Source organism: Xenopus tropicalis, chromosome 6 (assembly GCF_000004195.4).
Source record: "Xenopus tropicalis strain Nigerian chromosome 6, UCB_Xtro_10.0, whole genome shotgun sequence".
Lineage (NCBI taxonomy): Eukaryota > Metazoa > Chordata > Amphibia > Anura > Pipidae > Xenopus > Xenopus tropicalis.
The window spans coordinates 25,465,264-25,481,609 of NC_030682.2; the positions used below are offsets into that span (position 1 = coordinate 25,465,264).

At 38.0% G+C, this 16,346-nt stretch overlaps 1 protein-coding gene across 1 annotated transcript in view; it reads right to left on the reverse strand.

Moving 5' to 3' along the window:
* Positions 1–6,772: 6,772 nt before the first annotated feature.
* Positions 6,773–16,346, reverse strand: part of gpr158 (G protein-coupled receptor 158) — a 142,008-nt gene continuing 132,434 nt past the window's right edge. Inside the window, exons 9-11 of the mRNA XM_002933144.5 lie at positions 14,108–14,213; positions 11,442–11,588; positions 6,773–8,760 (exon numbers count right to left, since the gene is read on the reverse strand). Coding sequence (XP_002933190.2) covers positions 6,994–8,760; positions 11,442–11,588; positions 14,108–14,213 — 2,020 coding nt within the window. The 3' untranslated portion in view covers positions 6,773–6,993. The remainder of the gene's footprint in view (positions 8,761–11,441; positions 11,589–14,107; positions 14,214–16,346) is intronic.

Consider the following 16,346-nt stretch of genomic DNA (forward strand, 5'->3'; position numbering starts at 1 on the left):
GATGTTTACAGGAAATGTAAACCTTCAAAACCAATTGATGTAAATTTGCTGAATGCTCTTCTGAGCACTTTTGCATTTTTATACTAACTTGTTCTGAAGGTTTACGTCTCCCTTAATGCATTGGAAGTCATTGTTCCCTAGATATTTGAATAAAGTCATGCCTGGGCAAAGCTTAGCTGTCAGTGTGAAGCCGGCAGTGTGTGAGCCCCCACGTGACTGGCCCACTAGCTATCACATAAGTTGGTCTTTATATGGATACAGGACAATTTCTGAGGTATCCAATTGATTAGCCAGTGGATTGGTGGGTTGGGGGCTTACACATTGACAGATGAGCATTTATTTTGGTTAGAAATGACTCAACTAGATAAAACAATTGACCCATATCTGGCCAGCTTAAGCCTTGGGTAGCAACACCACATAATTCATTGGCTTTTGGGTATGGTTTAGCAAGTGGTGGTGGCACCTTAAGGAAACAGTATGTATGGAATCTCCATCTAATTCTGCCCATTGTCTGTGCTAAGAGAGAACATTTTACTACCGGGACATGCATTCCCGGCAATATGACTGAGGTTAGTTTACCTTTAAACATGGAGGCAAAGAGGGATTATTGTTGGTTGCTCTAGAATAGAAAAGGGCCTGCTCGTTAATGAGAGGTAAATTTATCGACGCTGTTCAAATCGAACATTTATTTCCAATGTAATTAATAAGCATCTCCTGCTCTCTGCATGTTATTTGCATTAAAGGAGAAGGAAAGGTAAAAACTAAGTAAGCTTTATCAGAAAGGTCTATGTAAATACAGCCATAAGCACTCATAGAAATGCTGCACTGAGTCCTCTATCAAAAGAATCACAGGATTTCTTGTCTCCTTTTTTGTGAACATGTACTTTGGTATCAGACTTCCTCTCTTTTGGGGCTCCTTCAGGTTTGGGGCTTGAGCCTGCTCAGTTCTCTACTCTCTGCCTCCCTTCTCCTGCTCCCCCCTCCCATAAGAACTCACTCCTCCGAGCTTCCAATGGCTATAACTGCAGCAGGAAGCTACTAAGGCCAAGCTAAAATGGCAGCCGCTAAGAGGGAGCTTCTAGTGCTGTTTACTCAGGTATAGCAAAGCTTTCTGCTGAATAAATATAGTGTTCTAGGTAGCACTAATGTGGTGAATCTATTGGCAGTAACATGCCAAAATGACTTTCCTTCTTCTTTAAGGACTCAGATGAGCGTTAGTGCTCAGTGCTACTGCTGAGCTGCACAGAGCACCAATTCCCCATACAAAATAAATGTGTTTGACTGTTTAAGACAAGTTACACCTTTGATTAGCTTTGATAAATGTGTCAATTCACTATAAACGTCCCGTATTTCAAAGAAAATATTCAGGAAAGTATAAATAAATGAGAAAAACAACAAACTGACTGGGAATCTTTCAGTATTCCCCAATTCAATATTTCATAAATCTGCCCCATAGTTACAAGGAAAGATGAATGATGAAACAATAGAGACGGCAATGAAACATCATGCATTAGGATTTTAATAGTGCAAAGCAATGTTTATAATGTAGGGCTGCGGAACAGAAAAGAATAGCAGTAATAGTTGCGCAGGTATACAATATACAACAGTGTTAATGCTAACACTTGAAACCAGGGGGGGAAAAAAACAAGATTGTAAATTTATTTTATCAAAGATAAAAAAATTGCTTGGTTTGAGGAAACAGAGGTAGCAGCTGAGTATCAGGAACTCCCCGCCCCCATCCATGGCCACACCCACCCCCAGCCCAAGATATGATTGTCATGGAAAATAATATGTATTTCTATGATCTTTCCATTTAAGACTTTCAAAATAAAATATATCACTCAATGTTGGATAATAATAATAATAATAATATAACAACCCTATCCAGGCGTTTGTACCTTTCATAGAACCTAAGCTCAAACACCTTGATACGTCTACAACAGGTCAATGGTTTCACTAAGTTATTGCACAAACATCACATCAGTGCTCTGAGGAACAGTTCCAGTTCAATAACAGCATATGAAACACAAAGAAAAATACCTGAGCCAAACATAAAAAATATATATTATTTTTGTTTTGTACCACAAACATTAAAGTGGAGTGATTGCTATAATCATACATATATATATTTCTATATTGGTAATTGCATATGAATTCTTTTTTTCTGGTTGTTATAGAATTATAAGGATGAGATTCTCCCAATTAGAAACAGTGGCGTTCCTAGACTGTGCCGGGCCCCCTCGCGGAAAAATCTTCCGAGGGGCCTGGGGCGCAATGCAAACACTACCCCCCACCCCTTACATTCTGCACCCACCCACCCCTTAAATCCACCCTCCCTGACCACCCTCACAACCCAACTCCCCGCCCACCCCACCTTCATGACCCAACTTCCTGTCCACCCCTCCCTCACTCCCTCCTCCCCACTCTCTAGCTCTCAGGTAGGACAGCGGGGGGGAGGGGGGTTCACTAAAGCTGTTCCCCAGGACCCAATCCCCCATGACTGTGGTGCCCACTTTCTCTATAGTTACACCACTGAATAGTGAACAAGTTATTCATAACCACATTAATGACTGTAATTAGTGAATCTCTCACATTTCGCTTAACGAAAAAAAAATTCAGCAGCACATTTTTGATTCACGGAACAATTCGCCAATGGGGAAATGCGGAAATTTGCAGCGAATCCATGCCTGCCGAAAAAACATTCGCTCATCACTAACGGTAATTATGGAAAAGGCCTTGCTATAACGTCTATACTCCGACTGCATAGACTTGCTATGTAATACGTCCTTAATTTATATGATAAATTCCATTAGAATAGTTGTGACTTATTAGATTTCTACCTCAGGTATAATACATGTACACGTACAATATAAATAAATCATCTATACAAAAATAAAGTGTATGTCTAAAGAAATGTCATTTCAAACTGATTTCAGTAAGCTCTTTAACTGTCAAAGCGATCAGCCATATTGTGTGCAAGGAGAAAGTGCGCCAGTAGTGTAAAAGTAATAAATACTACACAAAAATGATAGAGAAAAGCATATAAATGTGCAGAATATCATTCCGCATACAACATAACAGAAAAAAAGGGTATATAATCCACCCATGTTGCACCAAGTAGGGGAATGCTCGTTGATTGCTTCCCAAAGCTGCTGCTGTTTTTATGACACAATTCAGATATTCACAATGATTGTATTGAATAAACAAAATGAAAAAGTAAGCAACTATAAAACTCCATATGATGAGATTTAATAATATTGGGCAGATTGACTTCAATTTGAAATGGGAAAACCTTAAGGATTGCTGGCAGTCCTGCCTTACTAGCAGCCTGAGAAGTGTCCCTGTTTTCTCAATACAGGTATGGGATCCCTTATCCGGAAATCCGTTATCCAAAAAGTTCCGAATTATGGAAAGGCCATCTCCCATAGACTTCATTATAAGCAAATAATTCGGATTTTTCCTTTGTCTTTGTAATAATAAAACAGTACCTGTACTTGATCCCAACTAAGATATAATTACCCCTTATTGGGGGCAGAACAGCCCTATTGGGTTTATTTAATGGTTAAATGATTCCCTTTTCTCTGTAATAATAAAACAGTACCTTGTACTTGATCCCAACTAAGATATAATTACCCCTTATTGGGGGCAGAACAGCCCTATTGGGTTTATTTAATGGTTAAATGATTCCCTTTTCTCTGTAATAATAAAACAGTACCTGTACTTGATCCCAACTAAGATATAATTACCCCTTATTGGGGGCAGAACAGCCCTATTGGGTTTATTCAATATTTAAATGATTTATAGTAGACTTAAGTCATGGAGATCCAAATTACGGAAAGATCCCTTATCTGGAAAACCCTATGTCCTGAGCATTCTGGATAACAGGTCCCATACCTGTACTAGTTATTTCCGGTGGAAGTCTTAGTAAAAAAATTACAGCGTTTTTCCGAAGCGAAGCCTGGCAACGCGCGGCGTGGCAAATATTATTGCTGTTTTTTACATTGCTTAATAAATCTGCCCCAGAATGTATGGTGGTATGTGGATATTGTTGCTATAGGAAGATGTTTCTTTCATTGCTAAATACAGTAACTCTCTAAGCAGATCACTAGTCTTTGAGAGTATGGAACACTTTTTTATATTGCACGGGGGTCATTTCTGCACTATGGAAACCCCTTAAGTTAATTTTAGAACTTTATATTTGTTTTTTTCTTTACAATTACCATTTAGTCTATGAACTTTGTGGGGTTCAAATAGTTACCTTAGGGTGAAAACATTTGGGGAAATTATTTGTAAATATCTGTTTCAATAAAATTGTTAATACTTTGGTTGAATGGAATGAAAAACAACATCAATCACCCCATTCCCAACAGAAGATCTGATAATTCTTCCAATCATGAAATGGTCAGCTCTACGTTTTGTAACCAATTGTAAGAAATGATTCTAAATGGTGGGTCGACTAACACAAGGGGCATTTAGGGGGTGTAGCTGGAATCCATTCAATGCTGGGTCCCTTTATTACTGCTTCAGCCTCACCCTTTTTATCCAACCATTTACCTTGGTGCCTGCCAGTTCTAATACTGTAGTATTTAATCTAGGCGTGTGTGACCATGGGGCCCTATTAGAACCCAGAACCTGGTTGGATTTATACACATTAAAGTACATTTTCACAATTTAAAAAAAAAAAAATCTGAAGGATACAGTTTAAAATATATGACAGCAAACCAAAAGTCTAACATTTGTCAAAATCAATACAAAATGATTTAATCTATGGTCAACCTTTAGGTTTCCAATCAGACTAAGTGGTCTATGATCTAGATAAAGGTCTCAGTGGAGAACAAAGTGTTGACCGTAGAAGTGTTTGTTATACAAACAGACACAAATACAGTATATAATAGCATGTATACAGAGAATAGAAAAAAACTAGAAACCTAGAGTTTGAACTCTCTCACAATATAGCCCAATTTAGGATATGTCATGCTCCATTTGAAGGGTTAATGATCACTGTAGTATTGACTGGTAACTAAATGGCGGTTATACCATATCTATTTATGGTGCTGATATTGTGCTCTTTGGAAATGACTATGTTCAACATTAAAAAAAAAACCAAAAACATCCATGCTGTGGCTTTCATTCTATATTTACCTTGCAGTTGGGGGGGGAGGGGGGGGCTTTATAAATGAATGAATTTCAATTTGAATTAACATACTCGAATATTTGGTTATTTATATACAAATTTCAATATAAAAAACTTGATCTAATTCAACCGTGAAAAAAAGACATGAATGCATCAAATGTGTCTTCTGCTCATCATTGGGTCTTATCAATGGGTCTACAAACTCTCAAAAAAAACTGATACATTACTGCATTAATGTTCCCTAGTACAACTCCCATTGACTTGAATTTTACATTTCAGTTTTCAGAACTTTTTACACTTAATAAATATTAAACTCGATCGAGTTCAACCGAGGAAGAAAAACTCAAAACGCATCAAATTTGTCTTCTTCTCATCACTGGGTCTTATCAATGGGTCTACAAACTCTCGAAAAAAATCATAAATAACTGCATTAATGTTCCCTAGTACAACTCCCATTGACTTGAATTTTACATTTCAGTTTTCAGAACTTTTTACACTTAATAAATATTAAACTCGATCGAATTCAACTGTGTTAGAAAAACTCAAAACGCATCAAATTTGTCTTCTTCTCATCACTAGGTCTTATCAATGGGTCTACAAACTCTCAAAAAAATTAATAAATTACTGCATAAATGTTCCCAAATACAACTCCCATTGACTTGAATTTTACATTTTGTTTTTCAGAACTTTTTGCACTTAATAAATATTAAACTCGATCGAGTTCAACCGAGGAAGAAAAACTCAAAACGCATCAAATTTGTCTTCTTCTCATCATTGGGTCTTATCAATGGGTCTACAAACTCTCAAAAAAATTACTGTATAAATGTACTGCATAAATGTCCCATTGACTTTTACATTTCAGTTTTTAGAATTTTTTGCACTTAATAAATATTAAACATTCGGGTTTTGCAAACCATTATTCGAATTTGGGAGTTTTCGCACAAAGAAATTTGAATTGTGGGAAAAAAAATTCTAATTTGAGCATTGATAAATCATTCCCTAAGAGTTCTGCTCCCTTACTTAACAACAGGGCCACTATATTATTTATTTATTACAGGGGATTGTATCATACTAAGAATGAAGCAGCTGTCTATGGGTGGCGGTTTCTTTGGATGCTACTGGGAAATACCCATATTTCAAAGTAACGCAATGAAGCAAAGGCTTCCTAAGAAAATAGATACACGTATTGAAGGACTGAATTCACTGAAGGAGTTTCAAGGTTATCATATCAAACAGGCAAAATGCTGACCTCAGACTCAACAACAATCCAAACAGCGATAGGACCGGTTCATTTCTACTTATTCTAAGGCTCTAATCACGAAGCATATACTGGTAACATTCCTTTAAAAAAATATAACAAACTTTAAAAAGGACAGTATTAAACTACAGTACTGATTAATATACTGAGATAAACAAAACGGAAAAAAAAAAAAAACATTTAAAAAAATCACAATATAAACCACAGCAACTAAAAAGGATTTGTTCTCCTATAATAGGTGCCTTGAAAAGCCAAGTGTAAAGTTACATTAATCCTATAGATAAAAATCTTATAGTAGGTATTTTGGTTGCAATATCAATACAGTATCTGCAAATTTTGCATAAATGTGTTGTGTCACAAAATATCAAAGTTAATTGCAATTATTATACAATCTGGAATGCTTTACTATGAGACACAACGGTGTACAAGAAACATAGACGCTAATAAGAAAATGATAAGCAGTCATTTTTATAAAATGTATTTTTGGGATGCATTAAAGTAGTAGTGCTATTAAGGTTAAATATGTCAAGTGAACAGACTAGTTCTCGCTTTCAGTTCGACTACTGTTTAATGAAGGAGTCTTCTGTGAAAAGGATGTCAATCATCCTTCTTTCCCTTTGCTGTCATCTTCAAAGTCCCATGGACAGATTTCCACCATATTTGAACCTTGCATTGTTGTGTTGTGTTTAGCATCTGATGCTAGTGTGTCTTGCTCCGACTGTGAAGGAGAGAGGCTCTCCCAAGGGCATATTTCTTCTAACCTGCATCTGTCTATACCATGCTCGTTTGAAGAACTCTTCACTTTGTTTGTTTCCACTCCCAGAGTCATGTCCCCTGCAGAAGCACACACTTCTGCACTTTTCGATTTATCGATCTTAAGCATTGATCCCAGAGGATCCAAATCTTTTGTCTTAGTTCCTGCGTCTTTATTTGCAGATGTAACTTTTATTGGCATCCCAAGGACCTTCTTTTTCAAAGGAGAGGTTGCCATGTTTCTTGATGGTGATGTTGGGCTTAGAACAGTAGTGGTAGGCGAAGTCTTGCTTTTTTCTACACTTAAAACATCGGGGTTTTCAAAGTCCCAGGGACAAACTTCAGCCCTCAAAACTAAAGGTTGTGGCAAGTTATTATTAGAATTATGGTGGGGTTCTGGTGAGGTTAAAACACCTTCAACCAGTGCAATATTTTTTTTGCCCTCTTTTTCATGTGATTTCGTTGTTTGTTTTGTCGCTGCCTGTTGATCCATTGTATTAGCATCATTAGTAGGAAGTTGCTTGAACTGTTCCTCCTTTGAGAGCTGTTCTTGCGTTCCCCTAATATTTGGCTCTGTTTTTGTGTGCCCCTTTTGCTTCGATTGCTGATGTCCATGCTCACCGCTTTTGGAACGGTTGTGGGATTTACTTTTTGAGCGAGATGTGTGATTCTTTTCTGATTCCAGTGGTGCAATTGAAACGTGTTTCTGAACTTTATTCTCAGAAGGCACAGAGGGGGGAAGATCATACATCTCCCATGGGCACACTTCTTCAATGTCAAACTTATCTTTGTATCCCATAGCAGTGATAAATTTTTCAGATTCTGGTAAATGCGGGCTCATTGCTTGTTGTTTCATTATTCCAGATTTGTGGAGTTTCTGAATCTCCTCGATAGGACTTGATGTATGCTGCTGACGTTCCTCTTTGTCAAAGGTAGCTACGGAGGGTTGATGCTCATGGTACGCAGAGTCTGTTCTATGGCATTTATCAGTGTCTTCTACACTTTGTGTTTTGTCCCTTAGTCCCAAGCTGTTATCCTTAGAGTTGGCGACTGCACTTAAGGATTTTTGCAAGACAGACAAGCTGGGATGCAAAGGCTTCTTATCCACGCTCAGATTGTGAGCACTGGCAGATTTGCAAACCAAAGGAACATTGTCAGCAGATACTGCTTCAAGCTCTGAACCATTTTTATTAGGCTTCTTCCCATTTACAGGGCTATATATTGAATTTTTACATACATCTACTTTCTCGGTGGAAATTCCGTTGGGAGTATCACTTTCAGACCTCAGATGGTCATAGCTACTATGGGACTTTTTCATAGAATACAGTTTATGTTTTGAGGGTTCCTCCTTTGATTTCGCATTATGCGTTACAGATTCTTGAGGATGTTTTTTACTGCTGCCAACATTGTTTTTGGGGTTGCCATGATCTGTAGTGTCTTTTTCCTCTTTTGAACACTGTCTGCTAACGGAGTCTGGTATCTCTGTAATTCGCCTCATAATTGATCTCCCCAGTCCTTTCTTGGAACACCTCTTTTTCTGAAGATGAGGGTTATTTGCAATCATTTTCTTCCTCTTATAGATCTCCAGTTGGGTGTATAGTTTTTTAAGTTCTTCCTATGGAACAAAAATAAGCAAACAAAATTATGAAACTATTGGGGACAGCATTTATTTTGCTAAAACTAAGGAATGGATCTCTTCTTACAGTAACGAAATCATATCACTGTTCTATATATAAGCACCGGCAAAGCGCTGTAATTTAGACATGCCATAATGAAACTGACACTCGTTATTTAGGCCAGCGTTAATGCACGGGCAGTGACTGATGGAGATACTATATAAATGCAATTAGAATTTGCCTGGAAAGGACAGTGCGAGTTTCATCACATATGCAAACTAGACCCTTAATTCAAGGAAGCTCAAAGCCCATGTCAGATCCATGAGATCTTGGCATGTCATGTTATTACCAAGAGGCAGAATATTCTTTCCCATACATATTCATTACAGAGCTGCATAAAGTTAATAGCACTGCAGCTATTGAAGCATTGTATGGAAGATCTAGATTTTTCTATATGAATAAAGTTCTACTGAACACTTGTAGCTAAATAAGGTGGCTGAACTGAGGAGCACATGGAGGGATCTGCTCTTCAACCTTCACGGTGAGGCAGCAATGTAACTGAGAGATTCTCAGTAGAAATGCCTCTGTATAACCTCTATTTATTCTATCTATTTATGCACACACATATAATGTATACATGACTTAAATATGCTTAGCAAATACCTAATCATATAATATCAATTTTCTCTACCAGAATGTTTTTCTTCTAAATTATATTCAGTCACATCAGAAGATTTGTACCTTAATGCCTACCAGCCTTTTCCTACAGGTTTTTTTTTTTTATTTCAATTGTTTTTATTTGCTTTTTTTAACTTTTACATATTGGATATCAAGATTAAATTTTCCGTAATATACAGTCTTTATCCTAAAGGGTAGAAAAGAAAGGAAGAAAAAAGGAGAGAAAGAGGTCCCATTTTGGTGAACAATGGGACAAAGAATAGATGGAAAAGAAGACAGCTTAATAAACTAGTAAATAAAACAATAAAATGACGGTTCTTTGATCATTAAGTCCAGTTTTCTTTATATAATCGTGCCTTTGAGGTCCCAAGTTATAGGTAAAAATCAAGAATATTAGAAAGATTAGCGTCCGTGGGAATATGGTTCGTGTTTACCTCTAATAGACTTATTTTCCGTTCCTATATCTCTAACATATTGTTTCGTCGTTTGACTTAGGAAGTGAATGAAAATAAGTCATTAGCGTGCGGGAAAGAATAAATGTACCAAGGTTCCCATATTTTCAGGAATTTATCGTGTTTATCCACAAGTACACTCGTTAATCGTTCATTAACCATAACCCAGTTCATCTTGCTTTTAAAATGAGAAATGGGAATTTGGGTTGTTTTTTCCTACAGGTTTTAAACATGAGTGCCTTGGAATCTTCCAATGTTTGGATATCTCTATAATCTTTTTCTTTTCTCTAAATTATTTAAATCTTTAAGGAGAACGAGCGTCCAATGTTTTTTCCAAAAAGTATGTTGACTTCTCCTTCATATCTAAAAATATTATCTTAGTTGGCAAAATGGTCTGTATTAAGAAATATACTTTGTACATACATTCAGGTAAGCAGTATCATCATGTGTTTGGGTGTTATACTGAATAATGATACATTCATTGCCTCCCCTTTATGAATATCATTACATACTAGCCAAGGGAGCTTGGCACAGTTGGGAATGGAGGGCCCTCTTTCAAGTGTCTGCTAATTCTCCTGAGGTCTAAACGTATGCAGCTTCTAGCGATGTGCGGAAATCAGAAAGATTCAAATGCTGCTACTGGAGTCATTGGGAGGTCTGGCTGTGAGGCGGATCTGGAGGTTTTTAACCAATTAGTATGCCTTGAGAATGAAGTACAGGTATAGGATCCCTTATCCGGAAACCCAATATCCGGAAAGCTCCGAATTACGGAAAGCCCATCTCCCATAGACTCCATTTTAATCAAATAAGTTAGAATTTTAAAAGTGATTTTCTTTTTCTCTGTAATATTAAAACAGTGCTTTGTACTTGATCCCAACTAAGATATAATTACCCCTTATTGGGGCAGAACAGCCCTATTGGGTTTATTTAATGGTTAAATGATTCCCTTTTCTCTGTAATAATAAAACAGTAACTGTACTTGATCCCAACTAAGATATAATAACCCCTTATTGGGGGCAGAACAGTCCTATTGGGTTTATTTAATGGTTAAATGATTCCCTTTTCTCTGTAATAATAAAACAGTAACTGTACTTGATCCCAACTAAGATATAATTACCCCTTATTGGGGGCAGAACAGCCCTATTGGGTTTATTTAATGGTTAAATAATTCCCTTTTCTCTGTAATAATAAAACAGTACCTGTACTTGATCCCAACTAAGATAAAGGCAAAACAATCCTATTGGGTTTAATTACTGTTTTATTGATTCTTAAGTAGACTTAAGGTATGGAGATCCAAATTACGGAAAGATCCCTTATCCGGAAAACCCTTGGTCCCGAGCATTCTGGATAAAGGGTCTTATACCTGTATTTAAGTTTTAGATTTTGCATTTACATTATTTTGGAGTGGAAGTTCCAGGTTTATAGTTTCAACGTATGTTTTTGTGCAAAATTCCATGTGAATTTTAGGCACCATGTAGGTCCCCTATGGTTTATCTTTTATTACTCCATTCCACAACACCCTAAGCAAGAAATAAAAAAAAAGATCCTACCCTTATATCTTCAGGATCCAAGCTATGTTCACTCCATGCAGAAGTGATACTGCTATTGAGATATGAGCCAGATCTGCCCAAGTCTAATTCATCTTCATATGCCTCGGCTGCTATGTCATCTCTGGGGTTGTTGTGTGACCGTGAAAACTGAAAAAAAAACAGAAAATAAAGAAATTAAGAAATAATTGACTAGTAATAAATGAGTTATTGAGATTTATTAGATGATTTTTAACATGTTCTATTTTTGCATTACTATATAGTCTCATATATTTAGTTTCTGGTAAAACGTGGAATCTTAATTGTTCCTTTTTTTTCCCTAAAAGCATCATTTCATCATTGAGGCCTTTTGGTATGAGCACTGTATTACATGTCTTACTCTTATTAGAAAATATCACTGGGAACAGAGTGATTCTCAAAACACTTATCACCTCCACATATGTGCTTAGAAACCAACATATCCCCAGATATGCAAGGAACCTACTGGGCATACAAGCTAAACGATGAATGGCTAGGAACCAGTCCCTTCCCCCTTCTTGTCATCATTTTAGACCTTCACTAAACAAAAATAATACAAGTGAGCCAATGGGAATTGTGGGTGTTTTGATACATTTAATAATAGAAACAGATATATATGGCCTCACTGTCCCAATACAGAATAAATGATTGGTTCACTATCTCTTGGCAGAGATGAATGTTTATGTTACATACTGTAGCTCAATGATCATCCAAGACACGTATTTGTAAGGCAGCACAAATGTTTTCTGTTCATATCTACCCCTTTCAGGATGAATTAAATTTATTATGATTTGAAACTTGACAATGTAAAGTATTTCTTGCCAAATATAATGCCTACTCCCAGGAGGATGCAGCGAGCAATGAGGAACTTTTTGGTTAGTTTGAATAATATTCTCAGCTATAAATGTCTTCAGAATAAATTAATTTCAAAAACATTTGAAATATATTTTTTGATGTATTGATTCTGAGCATCTTTTTTACATTAGATTACATTTGGAAACTGGGCAAACAATGTGTCCTAATCATCTGCTGCACTTGGTCTTTTGATACTGGCACCCAAGTTACTTTTTATTATGAAGAAAACATGAGATGAAGGTCTCATTTATGCTGAAGCACATCAAAACAAATCAAACAAACATGAGCTAGTTATATGGGATCAACCCCCTTCTTCTTTGAAATCATTTATGGAAGACAGCAATCATCATGTGTTTGTGCTGGCCCTACTTCTTTCAGTCCGGAACGTTGTACAGTTCTTTAAGCCCTGAACATTATACAGTATGTAACCACTGTATGTAGGGCACACAGGGTCAGACTGGGGGTGCAGAGCCTACCGGGGCTTCCGGCCCCTGGGCCCCACACCCCCCAAGGTGCCCTGGGCGCGCCCCTCGAAGTGGCCCGCCACCAGCCGGACTTCCTCCCCTGAGTGCGCATAAGTGAAACTTACTTTCAGTGCATCAGGGGAGGGATGCTGGCAGCCTGCGGAGCACCAATAGGGATCGGGTCTGGGCCAGCGGGGCCAACAATGGCCAAAGCTCACTGAGTTTTTTCCAGGTGCCCCGGCGGACCAGTCCGACCCTGAGAACACATAAGGGTTGATTCACTAAAGTGCGATAATGCGTATCGCATGCTTTTTTGCGCGATTCGCTAAAGTATTATCTCATGCGTTACGTCACATATCGCGTGTGTTAACTAGCCTGCAACCCATGTGTTAATTTTACCGCATTGCGTTAATTTTACCACATTGCGTTAATTTTACCGCATTGCGTTAATTAGCGCGCAGAAATAATACTAACGCATGATTCACAAACACTTAGACGCGCTAAATATCGCATTAGTCTGTGCGAAAATAAACACCTACTTGGGGCAGGCGGTAATTATAGAAAAGTACAGTTCATGAGCTTTTGGCAACACAATATGGACTTTGCAGTGGGATTTATTCAAGTCTGTGTTGGCCCTAGAGTGATGCAGCCGCCAGTTTGCACGTAATGCTGTATATGGCTAATATGGCGTGCGAGCGAAAAGTAGCGCGCTGCGTTAATTAGCACGCGTTGCGTCAAATACCGCACGAAAATAGTCTTTGCAACTTAAATAGTGCAAACAGTATCGTCTAAATTAACGCAAATATCGTTTTAGTGAATTGTGCGTTAAGACGCGATAACATTTTTAACGCATGCTATCAATAGCACTCGTTTTAACGCACTTTAGTGAATCAGCCCTATGGACATTTGTACCCTTCACCACACTGCCATGTACCAAGTTCAGAATCTGAAGGAGCGTATGAGTGTGGGAATACATTATGCTTGCATGGGGAGCTTTAATATAACAGATATTAGCAGCAAAACATACTAATAATAAAGAAGACAAATATTAGCTACAAGGTTATTATATTATATTTTAAAGGTTTTAAAAAATAGCAGGGGATTCTCTACAACTCATAAAAGCTGAAGAAACTATAGAGAACCATTTTCAAGATTACTCAACAAGTCCAGTTGCTTTCGATTTACCACTGCTGGATACAGAATATCATGGCTTGAATGAATGAAACCTTTAATAGACAGAACAGCTCATTTGTAAATTGCACCTTGCACATGTAAATGAGCTCTATTCCGTTCTGAGCAGTATTGTGTAACGGGCACAGCATATGAGCATACCTTAGGTATAAGCAGCAGTCCGACTGTTACGGTCACAGTCAGGTGAGTGTGTACAAAAAACAGCATCAGCATCCAGTCTGGTTGAAGTTTTGATGCAAGAACAAACCTGCAATGATGATAATAGAATACAGGAATGAGAGCAAGCTATATCTCGTGGGGTCACTGTGCTAATACAAAGGCAATACAACTAATCTAAGCCAGTAAATCAAGGGTCCCTGATTGTAATTAAAGAAACACTATACCCCCAAACAATGTAGGTCTCTATAAAAAGAAAATATTGCATAAACCAGCTCATATGTAAAACCCTGCTTCATCTAAACAAATCATTTTTAAAAAAAACAGTAGTATGTGCCATTGGATGCCATTTTAAGTACTAAGGGCCGCCCCCTGGGATCATAGGATTCACAGTGCACACAAACAAACCAAGGCACACATACATGCTAGGCCCCATCAGCCAATTAATGGACAGAGCTTTGTCTTTTGCTCCCACACTACTTCCTGTTACAGTCAGAGCTGCATTATTTCCTGTCAGCTGATCTCTGAGGGAGCACACAGCCCATCACTAAATGGCGGCTCAAGGGAAAGGATGTAAAAGGGCAATATTTACTAAAAACTATCTGCTGGTTGAGTATTCATTCTACGGGTATAGTCTTCCTAAGCAGAATGGTTACGCAATATTCAAGCAAAACATCAGGGAACCAAACCCAGACTGATTTACAGAATCTAGAATGTGTTATTTCTCATTTTGTTTATATCCAATGATAGAATTTTCTCAATTTACTGTTTGTTTCACTTTGGTTTTGTTTTTAATTGAGCCTAATAAATGATTCATGGTTGTACTTTAGATTCTTAAGATAACTTCATTCTTTACAGCTGAGATACAAATACTGTTAATTACTAATAAATTACTGACAAAATACAAATAAAAAGAGCTTGCCTTGTAGTTGCAATTCATAAAACAGTGCATAGCTATTTCCTATGTTCCATGTATTTCCGCTTCTGCAGAACCCGTAACCCCCCGCTGTTATGCACAAAAGGGCTGATCTCATTCAATCAAATGTACAGTCATTTGAAATATATTGTATAAAATGTGCACAATTTTTAAAATTCCTCATTTTATTACTTTTTTCACCATTATTTTCCAGAAAGGAAATAAAATAATTACATAATGAAATACATCATTCACATTTGCAATTCAAGTGGAGAAAAAAGAAATGAAAACAATAAAGTTAGACAAATAATCCAAAAAAAAAGGCAGAGGCCAGGAATAGGGTTCTAGTTACTTTCGTGGAACATTAATTCCATTCTGTCAATCATTTCTCATTGCTGAACTTAATCTCTAAATATCTAAGCTTAAAGGGGATGTAAAGGCAAAACACAATATTGCATGTACTGCTTGTAAAGCTAAAATGAAATGTTGTACCGTTTCTTTAGAGCAGGGGTAGGGAACCTATGGCTCAGTAGCCAGATGTGGCTCTTTTGATGGCTGCATCTGGCTCACTGCCAAATCTTTAATAAAAAAAAACCGCGGGGCGTGGCCTGCCCTTGGCGGATAGAAGCCTTAGAACACGTCTTCTATCCGCCGAGAGCAGGCCACACCCTCCCATCCTTGGCACCCACCCTACCTTGCCCCTGTGCTCGGCAGATAGAAGATGTGTTCTAAGCCGGATGCGGATGCGATGTAGAGGAGGGCGTGGCCTGTGCTCAAGCACAGGCCACGCCCTCCTCTGCATCGCATCCGGCATCCTTGGGATCCACCCTACCTTGCCCCGCAGCATCCGTGGCCAAACATATTGTATGGCTCTCACGGAATTACATTTTAAAATATGTGGTGTTTATGGCTCTCTCAGCCAAAAAGGTTCCCGACCCCTGCTCTAGAGTCACTCATTCTGTGCAGCTGAATTCACTGTTCATCTCCTCTCCCTCCTGAAGCCGAATACAGGAATCTTTCCCAACTAGCCGTCTGGAATAGTAAGAAAACAATCGGAGTTCCTCTACATTCCGCAGGGCAGGGAAGCAGGGCAGGGTTGCTTAATTTGTTTATTTATTGTTGAGGCTAAACTCAGTGAGAAACAACCCCATTCTGCTTTCCTGCCCTTCGGAATGCAGAGCAGCGCTGATAGTTTTCTGCCCGTGAAGCGATTCCTGCCTGCAGCTTCACGAACAATACATGCAATATTGTTATTTGTCTTTATGTCCCCTTTAAAAACAATTTGCACCTTGACACGGTTCTCTATTC